This window comes from Notolabrus celidotus, chromosome 22 (assembly GCF_009762535.1).
Source record: "Notolabrus celidotus isolate fNotCel1 chromosome 22, fNotCel1.pri, whole genome shotgun sequence".
Lineage (NCBI taxonomy): Eukaryota > Metazoa > Chordata > Actinopteri > Labriformes > Labridae > Notolabrus > Notolabrus celidotus.
In genome coordinates, this window is record NC_048293.1 from 28,350,469 (window position 1) to 28,371,589 (window position 21,121).

At 42.3% G+C, this 21,121-nt stretch overlaps 1 protein-coding gene across 2 annotated transcripts; it reads left to right on the forward strand.

Moving 5' to 3' along the window:
* The first annotated feature begins 714 nt into the window (after positions 1-714).
* atl1 (atlastin GTPase 1) lies at positions 715-19,554 on the forward strand. Of its 2 annotated transcripts, none has more exons than XM_034674384.1 (14): positions 715-1,075; positions 6,697-6,947; positions 7,057-7,191; positions 7,773-7,877; positions 8,314-8,364; positions 10,478-10,534; positions 10,687-10,779; positions 11,807-11,945; positions 12,093-12,220; positions 12,328-12,384; positions 13,422-13,493; positions 13,574-14,005; positions 15,425-15,439; positions 15,543-19,554. In XM_034674384.1, exons 1-14 carry the CDS (start codon positions 1,036-1,038, stop codon positions 15,654-15,656), a joined length of 1,689 nt encoding a protein of 562 aa, XP_034530275.1. In that variant the 5' UTR covers positions 715-1,035; the 3' UTR covers positions 15,657-19,554. The 2 variants fall into 2 exon arrangements, with proteins under 2 accessions (XP_034530275.1, XP_034530276.1); XM_034674385.1 differs by having other exon boundaries at positions 715-1,069.
* The last annotated feature ends 1,567 nt before the right edge of the window (positions 19,555-21,121 follow it).

The window sequence follows — 21,121 nt, forward strand, 5'->3', positions numbered from 1 at the left end:
TTAAATATTGAGTCTTATTTCCTTTTAATTGTTTTGCATACAAACAAAATATTTCTCTAGATTTATTTAAAGAAATAACCATGACTAAATCCAAAGTGTGATGACTCTACTGGAGTGTTGTTGTTTTGAGTCATCTATTTCCTTTGTTGATATTTGATTGCATCATCCTCGACTTTATTGATATAGGCCAATAAATAATAAAGGGTGGGGTTCGCTTTCTAAAATTAATTACCTCATCCAACACCATTTAAGAATGATTGATAATAATGGAGTCTGTATTTAATTTATGTTGTAGCTTTGTTTGCCTTTATTTTAATTGTACTTCTTTAATTATAAATAATAATAACAACAACAACAATAATAATAATTTATCTAGCACTTTTCTAAACAAGGTTACAAAGTGCTTCACAGAAAAACAAAAAATATACACACATAAAAAAGGAAAACATATATAAAAATAAAAATAAAATAAAGAAGAAATAAAAAAATATATATAAATAAATAAATTCTAAAACACTAGAATGCATAACAAGACATCAATACATAAATAAAAATGACTAAATTTAAAAAAGTGTGAATTTTCTGCTTGTTTGTTCTATTTTGCAACATCTGAGGTATGTACGAGGGTCCCTGAATGCATCACATATTCCCATCTCTTTGTAGTCGCCGCCCCCTGCTGGCTGAACCCTGACATGTATTCTCCTGCAGCCTGAATGCTCGTCTCTTGATTCCCCCTGAAAGCCTCTCTCTGCAGGCTCTGTGTTACCCTCAGAGTTACACAATACACCCTGAACTGCCTTTATTCCCTCCTCTGCTTCTTTAACACAGAGTGTGACTCCACAAACAGACAACAGCGCCCCCTAGCTGCTCATTCCTCACCCTGCATTCAGGTTGGAGTAATAAAAAAAACCCCTCCATCATCCTCATCCTCCTCCTCCTCCTGCGATGCGAGCATCGTTCCGGTGGAGCCTCCTCATGACTGCCTGGTAGGGCGGCTGATCAGCTCATACACCGCGGGGAACCAGGGACAGCATCATGGCCAAGCACCGCAAGGAGAGAGACAGCTGGGGTGAGTGTATGTACATCCCTCTTTCTATCCTTTCTTTGACGCACAGGGCTTCACCTCCCTGTGGAGGCGAGGGTGGAGGCAGTGCAGCTCATTATTACATGTTTATTCCAGACTCCATCATGAAGCTTGTTTTCCTCTCATCACTGAGGAGCATCTTTTTCATGTTACTGGATAGAATCAGAGATGATGGGGATGCATGTCTGTATCTGTGCATGAAGCTGATAATAATAACACATATCAGTGATTCCTCCCCCCATCATGAGCTCACAGGGATCACATATAGAGGGTTTATTGGTGCAGGCCTTTAAATAACCTTCTGCTTGGACTGTTTCTGACACCGAGCCTCTGGTGAGGCTGCATCTGCCATCAAATTATGTAATCTTGCATCAGTAACTAGCTCTCATCCCCATCATCTTTACGCTCTCATCCCCATCATCTCTACGCTCTCATCCCCATCATCTTTACGCTCCATCATCATCATCATCATCACCTCCACCTCAGTGATGATGATCAGGCACCCTGATCCTCACATCCCTCTGTGGCTCATGCTAACTGAGAGTTCAGGCCTGTACGGAGGAGAAGCTGACCGGGTGGATGGAAGGAAAAAGCTGCTGTTTAGTCATCTGAGACTTTATCTGATGTGACCCACTTAAACAGACGCTGCTCCTGACGTCTTCGGTTGTTTAAAGGGCAGCAGCAGCAGCAGCAGCAGCAGCATCACCAGGTTAACCAGGCAGGCGTTGGTGCTGGTGCTCGTGCCCGGCCCCACTGAGTGTTAAATGTGTGTGTGTGTGTGTGAGGCCTTTGCAGGAGATGTGAAGTCACACTGACAGTCCTCTTCAGGCCTGAGAGGAAAGCACAGATGATTCCTCCTTAAATTATTCACCGAGCATTTCTTGGCCTCCTGCGTAAATCTTTTAGCACGCTCCCAAAATGTTGGCTCTTGGTCTCGTCACAGAGCTTTTATGAGGCTTAATTTGCAATTACATCCTCAGAGAGAGAATCACAGCCACACACAATGGAGGGGAGGATGTTTGTGTAACCTCAGACGGCTTTTGGAGAATCGTCTGACACAAGTTAGTTGTAGTATGAAGCAGATATGACATGTTTGGATGTGAAGGCAAAAATTCAAGGAGTCAACAAGACCTCAGCTTTGTTTTGAGGAGTGTCTTCTGTACAAAAAGAGTCAAAAAATAAAGAACATTAATGGAAAATAAGAGCAATGAAGCTGGATTATAAGCGTTTACAGTACAAAAGTCAAGATGAAAGTAACACCAGAGGTTCAAACATATTTAAGAGTGACTATTTTTTAAATATTGGTTTTACTGAGCAGAGAGAGGAGCAGACAGATAGAGGCATTAAAGGGAGATTGCACAAGAGCAACAATTTGTTCTGTAACCGGATCTTAATTCAAGAATATGTCATGATTTGGATGTGAAGGCGAAATTCTCCTCAAAATTTCTGCAACAGGAGAGAACACAACTCAGCTTTCTTTGTTGGAGTGTCTTTCATACAAACACAGAGTGCAAAGTGCAAAAAATAAAGAACATTAATGGGAAATAAGAGCAAGTTTGAGGCCGAATGAAGCAGAATTATAAACTTAAACCACCATAAAAGTCAAGATGAAAGTAACACCAGAGATTCAAACATATTTAAGAATAACTAAGATGAAAATATGGAGGTTTTAGTCCAAATTAAAGATCTCTCTGAGCAGAGAGAGGAGCAGACAGATAGAGGCATAAAAGGGAGATTGCACAAGAGCAGCTATTTGTTCTGTAACCAGATCTTAATTCAAGAATTAAAACAGCTTACCTTCTGTCGACCTGATTTATGACTTAGGAGAGACTGGAATTAAGAGCTGAGCTGGAGATTCAAAACATATTTAAGAATAACTATGGGGAAAATATGGAGGCTTTACTCTAATTTATATTATTGTATGACCTTTAAAGGGTCATGCGTTGAATTTTGTAGTTCTATACATGATATTTTTGTCATTTTCCTTTAAAATGTAAAGAAAGCTGAAGTGAGACGTTCTATTCTAAAGGTGCTTTTCCACTAGGAACCAGAAGAGACTGGAATTAAGAGCTGCGCTAGATATTCAAAACATACTTAAGAATGACTAAGATGGAAATATGGAGGCTTTACTCCAAATTAAAGGTCTAATGTTAATTCTTCAATGTTTAAATGTGTGATATTTAAAGGGTCATGTGTTGGATTTTGTAGTTCTGTACATGATTTTTTGTCCATTTGTTTTTAAAATGTAAAGAAAGCTGAGGTGAGACGTTCTATTCTAAATGCGCTTTTCCACAGCAGGAACTTTCCCCAGGAACTACAGTAGGAACCTTTTGAGGATCTGTGTGTGTTTGGATAGTAGGAGCCAGGATCTGTATTTAGTTCTGGGGTAGTTGATCTCCCACCTTGAAAAGTCCCTGCTCAAGGGGGTTAGTACTTTCAGAAGAGCTTGGAACTTTGGGGGCGGGGTCTGAGGACGATCTTATATACATAAAAACAGCTGATCAGTGAGATATCTACAGACACGAACTTTGACTCCAACAAGCAGAGAGAGGGGCAGACAGAGGGGCAGACAGAGGGGCAGAGAGAGGGGCAGACAGAGGGACAGACAGAGGGGCAGACAGAGGGGCAGAGAGAGGGGCAGAGAGAGGGGCAGACAGAGGGGCAGACAGAGGGGCAGACAGAGGGGCAGAGAGAGGGGCAGACAGAGGGGCAGACAGAGAGGCAGACAGAGAGGCAGACAGAGGGGCAGACAGAGGGGCAGACAGAGGGGCAGACAGAGGAGCAGACAGAGGGGCAGACAGAGGGGCAGACAGAGAGGCAGACAGAGGGGCAGACAGAGGGGCAGAGAGAGGGGCAGACAGAGGGGCAGACAGAGAGGCAGACAGAGGGGCAGACAGAGAGGCAGACAGAGGGGCAGACAGAGGGGCAGACAGAGAGGCAGACAGAGAGGCAGACAGAGGGGCAGACAGAGAGGCAGACAGAGGGGCAGACAGAGGGGCAGACAGAGGGGCAGACAGAGGGGCAGACAGAGAGGCAGACAGAGGGGCAGACAGAGGGGCAGACAGAGGGGCAGACAGAGGGGCAGACAGAGGGGCAGACAGAGAGGCAGACAGAGAGGCAGACAGAGGGGCAGACAGAGGGGCAGAGTGAGGGGCAGACAGAGGGGCAGACAGAGGGGCAGACAGAGGAGCAGACAGAGGGGCAGACAGATAGAGGCTCAAAAGGGAGATTGCACAAGAGCAAGTATTTTGTCTGTAACCGGATCTTAATTCAATAATTAAAACAGCTTACCTTCTGCCGACCTGATTTATGACTTTCTTTATACTTAAGTTTAGAAGAGACTGGAACTACAAGCTGTGCAAGAGACTTAACTTCCCATATAACGGTCCTGGACTAGTCCCCTTTACGTCATTGGCCTGATGTGCAGAATCTTCATGGTAACGCCAGAGATTCAAAACATGTTTTAGAATGACTGAGATGAAAACATGGAGGCTTTACTCCAAATTAAAGGTCTTATATTTTGTTATAAAGACAGAGAGAGCTCCATCTTTGATCTAGAGGCAGTGAGTTGAACTGTCAAGGGCATCAAAACACTTCCTGGTTCTCTTCCAGGGTACCTGAAGACTGTTTCAGAAGACTTTTCCAAAGCTGGCTGGAACATAAACATAAGAGGAGCACAAGTTTTACAGAAAGCTAAAATAGAGATCTAAATAATCATCTGAGAGTCGGGTGAAGTCGGTGCAGACATGTATCTGAGCAGAGACTGGAAACAGTCTGAGTCACTGCCTGGAAAGCTCCGGAGAGAGAGAGAGCTCTGAATCTGATCTCACACAGACAGATGGGATGGATGGCATGACGTGGCTCATTAGAAGTATTAACAAGCTCACAGGCGAGGTTATTGATCCGGGGCGAACAGGAAGGAGTAATGGACTCAACTTTCCTGCTTCCTCCTTTAATGGACCGCTGAGTTTCCTTATCAGCGCTGTGGAGGAGTCAGGAGGTTCTTTATGAATCAGATCCAGGACCCTGACTGGTGTTTGAACTCAGAGAGAGGACAGGATGCTCAATCAGTAAGGTCTCAGGCTAATCTAAATCTAAAGTCTCACTAATTAACTTGACTAAAGCTCAGAAAACAACTTATTCAACAAACTCAGGATCTTAGAGTCTGCAGGTAAACAACGTCCCATTGGTTCACAGAGTGAGTCTACCTCTAGCAGATCTAGCACCACCATCCTCATGCCTGTGCTGGTTCCTCATGTCTCTGGTGGAGTGGTTACATGTCAGTTTAACCAGACACAGCCTACATACAACTTTATCTCCATTTACTAGATCAACATACTGACAAACCACGCCCACTACCTGATGACATCATCACCTGTGTTTGTTTACATCCAGGTCGTAGAGCTTTAGAGAGTTATGACAGCAGACATTGGCAGACTCAACATGTGACCGACATTTCAGGCCTACATTAATACAATTATTGATAATGTGTGTGTGTGTGTGTGTGTGTGTGTGTGAGAGGCCCCTAATTTCATCACACAGCTGTGCAATGACAGTAAAAGCTTATTGATTCGTGTTGGTCCAGCAGAGAGAGAGATCCAACTGGACAGTCTGCAGTCCTCTCAGCACTTTCTGCTGCACACATGTCAAAGTATAATAATTCTACAAAGACTTCAAATACAGGATCTGTTAAAACAAATAAGTACCTTTGTGTGCTTGTATTCCTAAATGCCTGAAATCTGTGAATAAGAGTTACTGAACAAAGAATCATGAGAGAGCCAAAAGGAAGGAAGGGAAAGATTTAAAATCAGTTTCCATGAGAACAAACTTTCATAAACACCAGAAGGAGAAAATATAGCAATGTTTATTCTGCAATGTTGAGACACAGTCATATTAATGTGTTGAATTTTGCTGTTTTGTACATTTTTTATTGGCGATTTGTCTTTCAAATGTAAAGAAATCCGAAGAGAGATGTTTTCTTCTAAAGGCGCTGGAACTTTCCCGAGGAACTAGGAACCTTTTAAGGGACTCTGTGTGTTTTGATAGCAGGAACCAGGGTTTGAATTTAGCTCCAGGGTAGATGATCTGTCCCTTTAAAAGTCCCTGCTTAGGGGATAGTTCTTTCTGAAGATCTAGGAACTTTGGGGGCGGGGCCTGAAGACGATTTCATTTACATTAAAAACAGCTGATCACTAAAGTACGTCTGTACCACCTGATTTATGACTGTCTTTATACTTAAGTATGGCAGAGACTGGAATTACGAGCCGTTCATGTGACTTAATTTCCAAATAACGGTCCTGGACTAGTTCTCTTTACGTCATTGGCCTGATTTGCCTTTTCTTCATGGGTCCCAGTGGAAACGCAGACAACAGCAGGCCACAGGAACCATTTAGTTCCTGGTGCTTTTGGTCAAAATGCACCTTAAGATGTTGTGTGCAGTGTTATAAGTGAACTTGGCTGTGAACAGATTTATATCTTAACACTTAAGTCGACTTTTCAGCGTTGAATACAACAAATCTTAATCAATTTGTCTGAGTGCGTCATTCAAAGTCAAAACCATGTCCCCTTCTGGTTTATAATCTGAGTCTCCTCCTCCCCGTCTGGTCCTCCAGGGTCCCTCGGTGATAAAAATGTCTACGACTGGAGCTCCGAGGAGGAGGAGCCTGACGGACGAGCCCGGCCCGTTCAGGTGCTGCTGGTCAAAGACGACCACACCTTCGAGCTGGACGAGGCGGCGCTGAGTCGCATCCTGCTGGCCGAGGAGGTCAGAGACCGAGAGGTGGTGGCCATCTCTGTGGCCGGAGCTTTCCGGAAGGGCAAGTCCTTCCTCATGGACTTCATGCTGCGCTACATGTACAACCATGTGAGTGTCCCTGTCCTCTGTCAGCTGGACTTTAACTTTGGACCTGTGGCACTGTGATGGCTTTGGTAGTGGATTTTAATCTCTTGGACTTGTGTCTGGTCTTCCTCAGGCGTCTGAAACCTGGCTCGGGGATTCAGAGGAGCCTCTGACCGGCTTTTCCTGGAGGGGCGGCTCAGAGAGGGAGACCACCGGGATCCAGATCTGGAGCGAAGTCTTCCTGGTGGACAAGCCAGACGGGAGAAAGGTGAGATCTGTTTCTGTCTCGCTCACTGAGAGTATATCACACAGACACTTCATTAACCTTCAGCCTGGAGTCTTTATATCTTCATCTCAGGAGCAGGACTGTGAGTAAGACGGCTCTCTGCCTGAGACTCATGGAGATGCAAACATTCAGAGCTCTAGAGTCAGCCGTCCTCTCTCATGAAAGCCCAAAAACGCCCCAAAATATCTTTTAAAAACAGTCCTGCTCCTGTAGTTGTCAAGGTGCATCTGTTCCTGCCTCCTCTTCATCCCCTGGGACATGACGCTTCAGTGAGCTTCCTCTGTAGCACTCTGTCCTTGGCAGCACGTCGTCCTTCTCTCCATCACATCACATGTTCCTGTGTTACAGTTACAGTCTTACGCCGTGTGGTTTCAGGCCTCCCAGGTTTCCTCTCCATCATAAAGTCATCCTGTCTTCTCCCACTCGACGCCCTTGATTACCTCTGGATGCTTCTTTTCTTGTACAGTTGGAGGTTTTGTCGCCCCCTGCTGGCTTCAGAAAGAACGCAGGTGTTTGCCCTTCATCCTTCACTTTTAACCCTTCCTGTCTGTGTCATATCACAGGTTGCCGTGTTGCTGATGGACACACAGGGAACGTTCGACAGCCAGTCGACCCTGAGGGATTCAGCCACCGTGTTCGCTCTGAGCACCATGATCAGCTCCATGCAGGTACCTGGACTCTGGCGCCACCTTGAGGTCGACTCAAGTGAAATATCACAAACAAGACTTGTCTGTAAAATGATGAAACATTATGCAGATATTTATTTCACCCTTGAGGATTAATCTCTCATAATGGTAATCCCTTTATTTTGAATATATCAACATCATCAGCGTAGAGATTGAATTTATCCAAACCTGTTAGACTAACATTCATGTCAAGAAAATGTTAACAAGTCACACCTTATAATATTTTAGCATGTTAGCTAGCTGTTAGCATTTAGCTTAAATCAAAGTATCCAAAGTAGCCCCAAGTAGAGGTTAGCATGACCTTGACTCCTCGTTTCCTTGCTGACTTTTATTCACTCTGTTTTCATTTCATCAAACATTTCTACTTCACACTTTCTTTCTTTGTAAACACTTGAAATATAATAATCTTCTTTTTCAGGTTTACAACATCTCTCAGAACGTTCAAGAGGACGACCTTCAGCACCTTCAGGTAACTCTTACACACTAACATGAAGAATTAGAGACGGCTCAGTACACATGAGGGACGATTCAAATCAGTGAGATGAAACATGAGCGTCAATACCGTTCTCAGACAGCAGAGGGCGCCTACTGCCTTTGATTTGTTGTAGCTTGGTTAGAGTTAGTAGAAGTAAGAGTTTCCCGCCAAATGATATTCAACCACCATGTTAGCATTTTTTATTCTAATAGATTAATGTCCGCTAACGATGGACTCCATAAAGTCTGTCTCTAATCACCAACAACAGATTAAAGTCACCTGACAGTTCTTTGAATAGTATTTCCTATTGACTTACACCCACATTCACAAACACATGGACACCCTCTTACCAGGGTTCATCATATACACACAATCACAAACCACACACATACACGTTTATATGCTCACACCCGCATACATATACAGGAGCTTTAAAGGGGCCTTGCGGTAACTCTCGGATGGCCCTTGGGATTCTACCTGGCACGGGTGGTCGGCCCTGCGCCCGGGGTGGTTGGGGCGTTGGGTTTGGTGGGGCCCTTCGCGGTGTGGGTGGCTGGGGCCTGTGGTTGGGCTCGGGGCCTTTTGACGGGGGGCTGGCGGTGCCTGCCGGGTGCCTGTGCGGCCTCTGGTTCTACTGGTGGGGGAGGTGGGGGGGTTGTGGGGTTTGGTCCTTGGTTCCTCCTCTGGGCGCTTCTGCGCTCTGTCCCTGTGGCTGCCTGGGGCGGGGCCTGGGGGGCCTCCTGGGTCCTGGGGGTTCGGTGCAGGGGGCGGGTGGGCGGGTTGGGCGGGCGGTGTCCTGGGCTGGGGTTGAGAGAGCCAAAAGGAGGGAAGGGAAAGATTTAAAATCAGTTTCCATGAGAACAAACTTTCATAAACACCAGAAGGAGAAAATATAGCAATGTTTATTCTGCAATGTTGAGACACAGTCATATTAATGTGTTGAATTTTGCTGTTTTGTACATTTTTTATTGGCGATTTGTCTTTAAAATGTAAAGAAATCCGAAGAAAGATGTTTTCTTCTAAAGGCGCTGGAACTTTCCCGAGGAACTAGGAACCTTTTAAGGGACTCTGTGTGTTTTGATAGCAGGAACCAGGGTTTGAATTTAGCTCTAGGGTAGATGATCTGTCCCTTTAAAAGTCCCTGCTTAGGGGATAGTTCTTTCTGAAGATCTAGGAACTTTGGGGGCGGGGCCTTTCATTCACATTAAAAACAGCTGATCACTAAAATACGTCTGTACCACCTGATTTATGACTGTCTTTATACTTAAGTATGGCAGAGACTGGAATTACGAGCCGTTCATGGGACTTAATTTCCAAATAACGGTCCTGGACCAGTTCTCTTTACGTCATTGGCCTGATTTGCCTTTTCTTCATGGGTCCCAGTGGAAACGCAGACAACAGCAGGCCACAGGAACCATTTAGTTCCTGGTGCTTTTGGTCAAAATGCACCTTAAGATTTTGTGTGCAGTGTTATAAGTGAACTTGGCTGTGAACAGATTTATATCTTAACACTTAAGTCGACTTTTCAGCGTTAAAGACAACAAATCTCAATCAATTTGTCTGAGTGCGTCATGTGTGGGTGGCTGGGGCCTGTGGTTGGGCTCGGGGCCTTTTGACGGGGGGCTGGCGGTGCCTGCCGGGTGCCTGTGCGGCCTCTGGTTCTACTGGTGGGGGAGGTGGGGGGGTTGTGGGGTTTGGTCCTGGGTTCCCCCTCTGGGCGCTTCTGCGCTCTGTCCCTGTGGCTGCCTGGGGCGGGGCCTGGGGGGCCTCCTGGGTCCTGGGGGTTCGGTGCCGGGGGCGGGCGGTGTCCTGGGCTGGGGTTGGCCGGCCGGCGTGGTGGTGGTGGGGGCAGGGGAAGGGGAAGGGTCCATTCATTGGCCCTCCTCTGTCCTGCTGCGCCTACTCTGCTCGTGCGGCCTGCAGCGGGGGTTGGATAAATAAATTTAAAAAAAAAAAGAAAAAAAAAAGAATAGTATTTCCCTGAGACTCAAAGAGCTTTACTGCAACAAGAAATCAAAGATTGTAACTTCTGAGTTTCTATCAGTTTTTGAAGTCTCTTAAAGGTACAGACACTTCTTCTCACACTGACTCACGTCTCTGTCCTCAGCTCTTCACAGAGTACGGCAGGCTGGCCATGGAGGAGACTTTCCTCAAACCGTTCCAGGTATTTCTAAATCTGTTTCTCCTGCTGGATGGATTATGAACACAGTTCTGACTGACTTTAGGTTTAGGATCAGATAATTTCATCCTGATCCAGTTTTTGTTTTGAGTCTTTCTCTTGTGTTGTTGATCCATGTGATACCTTTGTTTCCTCAGTCCATGATCTTCCTGGTTCGAGACTGGAGCTTCCCGTACGAGTTTCCGTACGGTCAGGATGGAGGGATGAAGTTCCTGGAGAAGAGGTTGAAGGTGGGTCATCGAACGAGTCCAGATATGTGTGAATACTAAAAACCTTAATGATTAAAAAGAGTGCAATGTTAAGAAATTATTATGAGATATTATGGGATGGAAAGTCAAATTTATGAGATAAAAGTCTAAATGATAACAGATATGTTCAACATTAAGAGATAAAAGACACAAAAACAGAATAAAATGTGACAGTAAACAGATGAAATTATCATGCAAAAAATTCAATTTATGGATAAAACAGTTTTTAATAACATAAATAGTAAAAATTAGGAGATAAAAGTTTTAGATAAAAAGACAATTTCAGAAATAAAAGTCACTAAACTGAGAAAAATAGTAAAAGTAATGATAAAAAAGTTAAAATAATGAGTTATAAATTCAAACTGATGGTATTAAAATGGATGATTAGAAAATAAAAAGTCTAAATGATAAAATAAATATTAATAAGTTTAAGATAAAAGTCTTCATTATGAGATAAAGAGCAGAAATGTGATTGAAACATCGTATTCATCAGATAAAAGTTAATATTTTGAGATTTTAAGTTTTAATCAAGAGATGGTAAGTCATAATGTTGAGACATGAATTGAGAATTTAGCGTCAAAATGTCAAAATTATGAGATAAAATGTAGATTTTTGAGATGAAGAGTCAAAAATGAGATACTGCCAAAATGTATTGGATTGGAAAATTATATTTATGAGATAAAAAGAAACATTTTGAAATGTTAAATTGACATTATGGGATAAAAAGACAAGACTACATGAAAAAAAGTTACAATTTGAGATTAAAATTGATATGAAGTTACAGCTGAAGGAGACTTAATAATGAGATAAGAACATCTAACATTTTATCTCATAATTTAATATTTTGTCTCATTAGTTTCCTCTCTCTCATGTTTTACTGACAGTAAAGGCCTCTGGTAGTCCTCTCTGCTGTAAACTGATAAATGAACATGTGGAACATCTCACTAACGTCTCCTTTAAAACTAAAATAAGCTTCATTTTAAATTTCACTCTCATGTTTGTGTTTCAGATCTCTGAGAATCAGCATGAGGAGCTGCAGAACGTTCGTAAACACATCCACTCCTGCTTCACCAACATCTCCTGTTTCCTGATGCCTCACCCCGGACTCAAAGTGGCCACCAACCCGCTCTTTGATGGGAGAATCTTAGGCACGCTCCCTCCTTCGTCTTCATAATCAGTGTTTTTATTTCATATTTAAAACACACAAAGGACACAACTGACAGAACATATGCTCACCTCTCTCCTCCCTCTCTCCCTCTCTCCTCCCTCTCTCCCTCTCTCCTCCCTCCCTCCAGAGATCGACGGGGATTTCTTGAACAACCTGAAGGTCCTGGTCCCCTGGCTGCTCAGTCCTAGCAACATCGACGTGAAGGAGATCAACGGCAGCAAGATCACCTGCAGAGGTCTGGTGGAGTACTTCAAGGTCAGAACAAATTAAAGTTCTCTTTAAACGCTCTTCATCTTCATCAAGTAACAAACGTTCATCAGCATCCTGCAAACCTGCTGCTTCTAATCCAACCTTTATTTCAGGCGTACATCAAAATCTACCAGGGCGAGGAGCTGCCTCATCCAAAGTCCATGCTGCAGGTACACTATCACATAAATATCACACACTGTACCTTTAAATATCACACACTGTACCTTTAAATATCATACACTGTACCTTTAAATATCACACCCTGTACCTTTAAATATCACACACTGTACCTTTAAATATCACACACTGTACCTTTAAATATCACACACTGTACCATCACACACTGTACCTTTAAATATCACACACTGTACCTTTAAATATCACAAACTTTAAATATCACACACTGTACCTTTAAATATCACACACTGTACCTTTAAATATCACACACTGTACCATCACACACTGTACCTTTAAATATCACACACTGTACCTTTAAATATCACACACTGTACCTTTAAATATCACACACTGTACCTTTAAATACTACACACTGTACCTTTAAATACTACACACTGCACCTTTAAATACTACACACTGTACCTTTAAATATCACACACTGTACCTTTAAATATCACACACTGTACCTTTAAATATCACACACTGTACCTTTAAATACTACACACTGTACCTTTAAATATCACACACTGTACCTTTAAATATCACACACTGTACCTTTAAATACTACACACTGTACTTTAAATATCACACACTGTACCTTTAAATATCACACACTGTACCTTTAAATATCACACACTGTACCTTTAAATATCACACACTGTACATTTAAATACCACACACTGTACCTTTAAATACTACACACTGTACCTTTAAATATCACACACTGTACCTTTAAATACCACACACTGTACCTTTAAATACTACACACTGTACTTTAAATATCACACACTGTACCTTTAAATATCACACACTGTACCTTTAAATATCACACACTGTACCTTTAAATACTACACACTGTACCTTTAAATACTACACACTGTACCTTTAAATATCACACACTGTACCTTTAAATATCACACACTGTACCTTTAAATATCACACACTGTACCTTTAAATACCACACACTGTACCTTTAAATAAGAGAAGATAAAGTGAGCACCTGTTCATCTTGTCTTCTGGTTCCTCTCAGGCCACAGCGGAGGCGAATAACTTGGCAGCGGTTGCCGCGGCGAAGGATCTGTACAACAAGAAGATGGAGGAGGTGAGTAAAAGATGTTAACCTCCACCCTCTGCCCCGGCTGTCTCCATCCTCCTCCACTCACCCTCTGCTTTCTGTTCCAGGTCTGCGGGGGGGACCGGCCCTTCCTGGCCCCCAGCGAGCTCCAGAACCGACACAGCGCCATCAGGGAGGAGGCCCTGCAGGTGTTCAAGGGCGTGAAGAAGATGGGTGGCGAGGAGTTCAGCCGGCGCTACCTGCAGCAGCTGGAGGGCGAGGTCGACGAGGTGTTCGTCCAGTACATCAAGCACAATGACTCCAAGAACATTTTCCACGCCGCCCGCACGCCGGCCACGCTCTTTGTGGTCATCTTTGTCATGTACGTGGCCGCGGGCATCACGGGCTTTGTGGGCGTGGACGTCATTGCCAGCTTGTGTAACATGATCCTGGGTCTGGCTCTGATCACTCTCTGCACCTGGGCCTACATCCGGTACTCCGGGGAGTACAGAGAGCTGGGGGCCGTCATCGACCAGGTGGCCGGTGCGCTGTGGGACCAGGTAACGCCAAAAACTCAAGACCAGAAATCTCTGTCTCAATGTTTGAATCAAAACTCAGCAGGATGTGGGATCAGGGTCTCTGCGTACCTTCTGCACATGCTCACAAACAACAACAACACATTCAGCCACAGTTTTATACACAACAATATTAAAATGAAAGTTTCAAAGGTTTCCTAAGACATAAATTTAATTTTTATTTATTCATTTATTCAATTTTAGTTCTTAAATGTCTTTAAAATGTAGCGTGAATTTTTAAGTCACTTTTTCATTACATTAAGATCAATATTTTTGATCTTTTTCAAGTTTAAATCACTGTTGAATCCAAATGTTAAATATGAAATCAAATGTTAAATATAAATCCAAATGTTAAATATAAGTATAAATGTTAAGTATAAATTGAAATGTTAAATATTAAAATCGAAATGTTAAATATAAATATAAATGTTAAGTATAAATCCAAATGTTAAATATTAGATCCAAATGTTAAATATAAGTATAAATGTTAAGTATAAATGAAAACGTTAAATATTAAATCCAAATGTTATATATAAATCCAAATGTTATATATAAGTATAAATGTTAAGTATAAATTGAAATTTTAAATATTAAAATCGAAATGTTAAATATAAATATAAATGTTAAGTATAAATCCAAATGTTAAATATTAGATCCAAATGTTAAATATAAGTATAAATGTTAAGTGTAAATCAAAATGTTAAATACTAAATCCAAATGCTAAATCTAAATAAAAATATTAAGTATAAATGAAAACGTTAAATATTAAATCCAAATGTTAAATATTTAATCCAAATGTTAAATATAAGTATAAATGTTTAGTATAAATCCAAATGTTAAGTATAAATCCAAATGTTAAATATAAGTATAAATGTTAAGTATAAACCAAAATGGTAATATTAAATAAAAATGTTAAATATAAGTATACATGTTAAGTATAAATCCAAATGTTGAATATTAAATCAAAATATTAAATCTAAGTTTAAATGTTAAGTTAAAATCAAAATGTTAATTATTAAATCCAAATGTTAAATATAAATAGCACATTTAATTTTGGTACCTCCGCCTGGCAGCAGTGCGAACCATCAACCAAATATTCAGGATCCCAGTACTGGATTTAGATTTAACATTTAACATTCAGACCCTTATTCAACATTTATATTCAACATTTAACATTTAGATTTTTTTTAGTTTAATCTAAGATAGCTTAAAAAAACTTGACTTTTAAGTTCTTAAAGCAGTGATATCTTTAATGACCACTAGAGGGCGACAGCCTCCATTAAACCAGAGGGAGTGGGGCTGCAGACAGCAGTGATTATGGGATGTTGAATGTGTTTTCTTTCATGTTATTTATATATTTGATCTAACATGATGATTGTTCTTGTCTCCTTAACGCCTCTGCAGGGGAGCACTAACGAGGTGAGTGTTTACAAACATAGAGATCACACCTTCCCTCCTCTGCTCACCTGATCTCTGGACCTAAACCCTCTCTCTCCCCCCCCTCCTCCTCTCTGCTCCACAGGCTCTCTACAAGCTGTACAACGTAGCAGCCAATCACAGGCACCTGTACCACCACGCCTTCCCCGGGCCTCAGGTGGAGGAGGAGGCGGAGGAGCAGGACAAGAAGAGGGACTGATTAGAGGAGACAGCAGGGACTTTGTGTTGATGGACAGGCGAGGAGGAGGAGGAGGAGGAGGAGGAGGAGGAGGAGGAAGAGGTGCATCCTCTCCCATCAGGCACTCTTTTCTCTCTTGTTGGCTGTTCCTGCCACCGATGCTCCCCCCTCTTTAAACCCTAATAACAGACGGTGTAATGTTCATGTGTAGGTCAGAGCGTCTGCTTTCAAGCGATGGATGCCATTCCTCATCGTGTCTCACTTTTTGTCCGTGAAAGTAAATAAATAAGACGCCGTGTACAGACACTGTCTTCACTCTGCCAGAGGAGACCGTGGCTTCTTGGACTTCCAGCTGTTACTTTCATATCGGGGGGGGGGGGGTGATTTCTCCGCCGTACAGCACCAGGGCCCCGCAGTTCAAACGTAGTCTGATCTGGATTAAAGCTATCAGGAGAGACCAACTCTTAAAATCAGCAACCTCAAGTGTTGAAAGTGCTAAAAACTGCAATTCCTCAAGTGTCCACTAGAGGCTCGCTCCAAACGCAGAGGAATCCCCATTAGGTCCCATATATTACAGAATCACACATTTTGTTTTATTTTTAAAGACTGTAAAGGTGCTGATTATATTCGACTCATCAGTATTGATCATATTAAGGCTACACTCACGCACTATAAGGCATTTTTAGGGGCGTGGCTTATTTAACTGACAGGCAGGTGCATTGTACCTGTTAGCCAGTAGGCCTAAGTCCCACCTTAGCTCCGCCTCTTTGCCTGTTTCTAAGTCAATTTAAGGGTGAGTCAGTATTCCCAAAATCCATACATGCATCCATCTCCCATACCCCTTATCGCATTCAGGGTCGAAGGGGGCGGAGCCTATCACCGGGCTAACCTCCCGTTTGCGTTGTTCAAACTTTGGAGTAAAATTAGGATAACTATGATCAGAAGAATCTGGATTATCAGACTGGATTACAGGAAAGTAATGTAAGAAAACTTTGAAAAGATCAGACAAAAGCAACATTTAAACGATGATGTTGACACTCTTGACGACTTTAGCGCTTTAATAGCTGAATTCCCCGAAGTGACACAACAGATAAAGTCGAAAGTGTTGGGGGTAAAAAAGACTTTCATCCTCATGAATTTTCCATCAAACAGCAGTTCAATCAAACAAAATATGTAATTAAAGCTCCTGTAAGGAACTTTCAGTTTGTGTGGATTCTGGCGCCCCCTGTGGACAAAGCTAGTTTAGCAGATTTTGTGTAGACAGTGTTTTTCAACAAAGAATCTCAGCCTGCTTTCTTTAAATGCACCTTTTATCAAGAAGATTTGTTGTGGACAATGTTATGAAGGTTGTTTTGGAAGTGTGCCGATCATCACTTCGTCCGATTCTTCGCTTATTGCGTTAAAAGAAAACAGGCGTTAAAATAACTTTAAAGAGACGGTCAATATTCTCTCTAACAGTCTCTTCTGCTTCTATAGTTCATAAAAAGGAATCTATGTTTTTCATAACAAGCTAAAAAATCCTAACTCGAGCTTTAAACTTGACTTGAGTAACTTAGGTTGGTGTTGATTCTGTCGCCCCCTGTGGACAAAGTACGTAGCTGCAGTTTGAGCACTTTTATCTTCCTTAAAAGTCTGTGTCCAGGTAAAATCAGCATTTCAATTCAGTTTTTACTGGAGCTTTAAACTAGATGTAACTTGTGTGATTTGTGTGGATTCTGGCGCCCCCTGTGGACAAAGCTGGTTGTGCAGATTTTGTGTAGGCAGTGTTTTTTCAACAAGAATCTCAGCTTGTTTTCTTTAAATATACTATTTTTCAACAGTATTTGTAACGGATGATGTTACAAAGGTTGATTTGGAAGTGTGCGAAACATCACTTCGTACGATTTTTCGCTAATTGCGTTAAAAAAGAACAAGTGTTAAAATAACCTTAAAGAAACAGGCGATTTCCTCTCTGATTGTCTCTTCAGGAATGTGTGTTTTCATAACAAGCTAAAAACTCCTCACTGGAGCTTTAAACTAGGTGTAACTTCTAATTTGTGTGGCCTCTGTCGCCCCCTGTGGACAAAGCTGGTTTTGCAGACTTTTTGCGAAAAGAAAATCTCAGCCTGTTTTCTTTGAATTCACCTTTTATCAGATATTTGTCGTGGTTGATGTTACAAAGGATGATTTGGAACTGTGCGAAACATCACTTTGTCCGATTCTTCGCTAATTGCGTTAAAAAAGAACAAGTGCTAAAATAACTTTAAAGAGACAGGCGATTTTCTCTCTTATTGTCTCTTCAGGAATCTGTGTTTTTCATGACAAGCTAAAAACTCCTCACTGGAGCTTTAAACTAGAAGTAACTTTTAATTTGTGTGGCCTCTGTCGCCCCCTGTGGACAAAGTATGTAGCTGCAGTTTGAGCACTTTGAATCCAGGTTCTTTAAAAGACCGTGTCAGGATAAAGTTTATCATTCCAATTCAGTTTTTACTTAAAAGTCAGGATCCTGGATAGCTAAAAAGCTGAATCTGAAATCCAGATGAAAACATTTGAACCCCCGGGCCCTGATGATTTTCAACGTATAGCCAAATCCGTGACTCCTCCCCCTCCATTCGTGCCGATCGTTCCGTTCTTTAAAGTTTTAGTGCTGTTTATAGGAAACAATATCTAAGACCTGCGATGTTTGAAAGCCAGATTGTGTACTGTATTTAAAAACAATGAAGCTTCTCAAGCGTCATCAGCATGGTAAGTGGTTAATGTGTGTCATCTTTAAGCTCTTAAACCAGGTATACTTTATAAAAATGACTCTTAATGGTTGTGACAAAGTGGTATCGTGCCATAACATTACTTTCACTTGGTATGCAGACGCCCGGCCGCACTTTTCTTCAACAGTTTTTCTGTTTTGACTTGATCAGGGAGTTTTTTTGTGCACCGCCGGGTGGAAAAGGTCAAAGTTTACACAACACAGCTGACATTATTATCTCTCACTTTGGAGTCTGCTTACAGTTTTTGTATGTACAGTGACGCTCTGTGTGTGTGTGAGAGAGAGAGAGAGAGGTTGCATTGTGTCGTAGAGTCAGTGGGTGAAACCATTGTTGTGTTTTTTTTTTTTTTTGCTCTCACTGAATGTTCGAGCAAATCCGAGGAATGTAGCCGTTCTGTGGCCGCCGAGGAATCAAAGCGAGCTGCGATGAGGCGGGGGCGACAGCAGCGGGCCCCGCTCTGGAAAAAGGATCCTCATTCCTCGTGGCTTTCATCATCTTCACACACACTGAAGTTGAGTCACGTGTAAAGAAAAAAAACAAAGTGTTGCATGGTGACCGAGGCCAGGCTCCCACCTCTCTGTGTTTGCAGTCGTCGCCGTGTGGATCCCTGGTTGGCTTGGTAGAGACTGTTACTGTACATTTGTAAATGTGTTGTTTTTAGCTTCAGAGTCAGAGCTCACTGTAAAAACGTCCGCACCACAAACAGCCGCAGCGCTCCACTCTCCGTTCCTCTCTGGTCTCCGACAGCACAGGAACACTGTCATGCATATTTAGCGAGTTTATCCTGAGGTCTGACCTCAAGGGATGGAAATTGAAAGGCACTGCAGCAGAGTGGCTTCTTGAGTCTTCCACAATGTATAATCAGCATCAAGTGAGGCCTTCACATCCAGGAACCATCAGGTCCGCTTTAAGACTACTGCTGAGGTTTCTTCTTCTTCTTCATGTCGGTGAAGCGTCCGTTCATAAATCAGAGAAGTAGCATTTTGTTTACGTTGTGTTGCTTTTTAAAATCTGCTCTCGAAGGTTTTCAAGTAAGTCGCCCCTGAAGCAGCCCCCCCCCCATCCATCCATCCACTCTGACACCAACTCTGGATCGCCCGGGAGTCAACACCGCAAAGTTTCCAAACACGCAGTTTCAGTTAGGAGAAATAATAAAGTTGGACCAAATTAATGAACCGGACTCTGAGTTCTTTCTTTCTTTCTTTCTTTCAACCCCCCAAAAAAACAAAGACCTGAACACCAGGAAGCTTTTATTAAAGGCTTACTTGACAATGCTTTTATTTTGAAGGTGCATCCAGGACAGTTATTTAGTATATTAAAGTCTCTTGCACAACTCTTATCGTGAACGTTTGTCATCGTTAATTATTGAATAACATCAGGTAACAGAAGATACTGGTCCTGTGTGATCTCCCTCTCCTGTTGCATCCATCTCTGAGCTCCTCTCTCTGCTCAGCTGGTCTGTTCTAACCCCAGATTTCAACAAGACCAACCCAGACACCCTGATTGAACTCTGATATGAATAAAAACATACATACAAACCTACTCATAATGAAAGTAATTAATTGTATTGATCGATTGACGTCAGGTTGGGATGTATAATCCAACATTTTCTCCTCCTCCTGTCTCTTTCTGTCGATCAATGCATGGCAGTCGGTCTGAGGGAGAGCATGTTTGGGAGCTTCCTGGTCTGCAGATCTCTAAGTTCTCATTCTGCTTCATTGTCTGAATTTGATTTATGTCTTTAAACCTTCAACATGTAGGGCTGTCTCCATGTTCTAAGCTCTGTATGCTTCATATTTCCTTCAATTCAACAACATTTTAACAAGAAACTGTAAAACTGTTGATAGAAATCGTGTCTTAGCATTAGCAGCAGCTCTAGACTTGCAAATTGTGCATCGAAAATACGAGTGTGGTGACTTTTGCTTTCGAACGGACCTCCACTATTGTTGTTGACAAAGTTGAGTACAGGGGTCCCGCCCCTTCTTGATTCTGATTGGACTATGATGAGGAAGCGACATTGATGAGTGCAAAAATCAATGGTTTTCAACTGAGAGAGCCTAAAAAAGCAGACAGAGGACGTTTTTGCACCAGAAACACTGAATCACATTAGGTTTGAAAAGAAACATAGTGGGGTGCTGGTGGTCTAGAGGTCTAAAGGCCCCACATACAGAGGCCATAGCTCTTGTAGTAGAGGTCGCCGGCTCGATTCCCTGCTGTGACCGTGTGTTGCATGTCTCCCCCCCACTCTATGCTCCCCATGTTTCCTGTCTCTCTTCAGCTGTCCTATCATAAAGGCAAAAATGCCCAAAAAGCATAACTTAAAAAAAGAAAATTGTATACAGCAAATAATATCTTTATTAATTATAATTTAACTGTCATGAAAAGAAGAATCATTGAAGTATTTTGTCTCTGAATATTAAGTCTGTAAGTCTTCCACCAGATCTGTCTCCAATCCGTCACAGAGCCGGATCTGATAGGTTCCTATTCTAGTCAGTGTGTTAACTTCCACTGGATCCACTCCGTTGCGTTCCGGCTGCGTCTCTGATCCAGCAGGTCGGAGTCCTCCGGATCAGATACACAAGACTTCTATTTGTGCCGGATGCCGGAGCACGACGCATCAATCTCAACAGAGCAGATGGAGCGGGACAGGAAGTCAGGTTAATTTTCAGAATAAAAGACTCTGTGTTATCACCAGATCGTATTTCACTTAACTACAACAACAAACCAAAGTCATGATGAGCG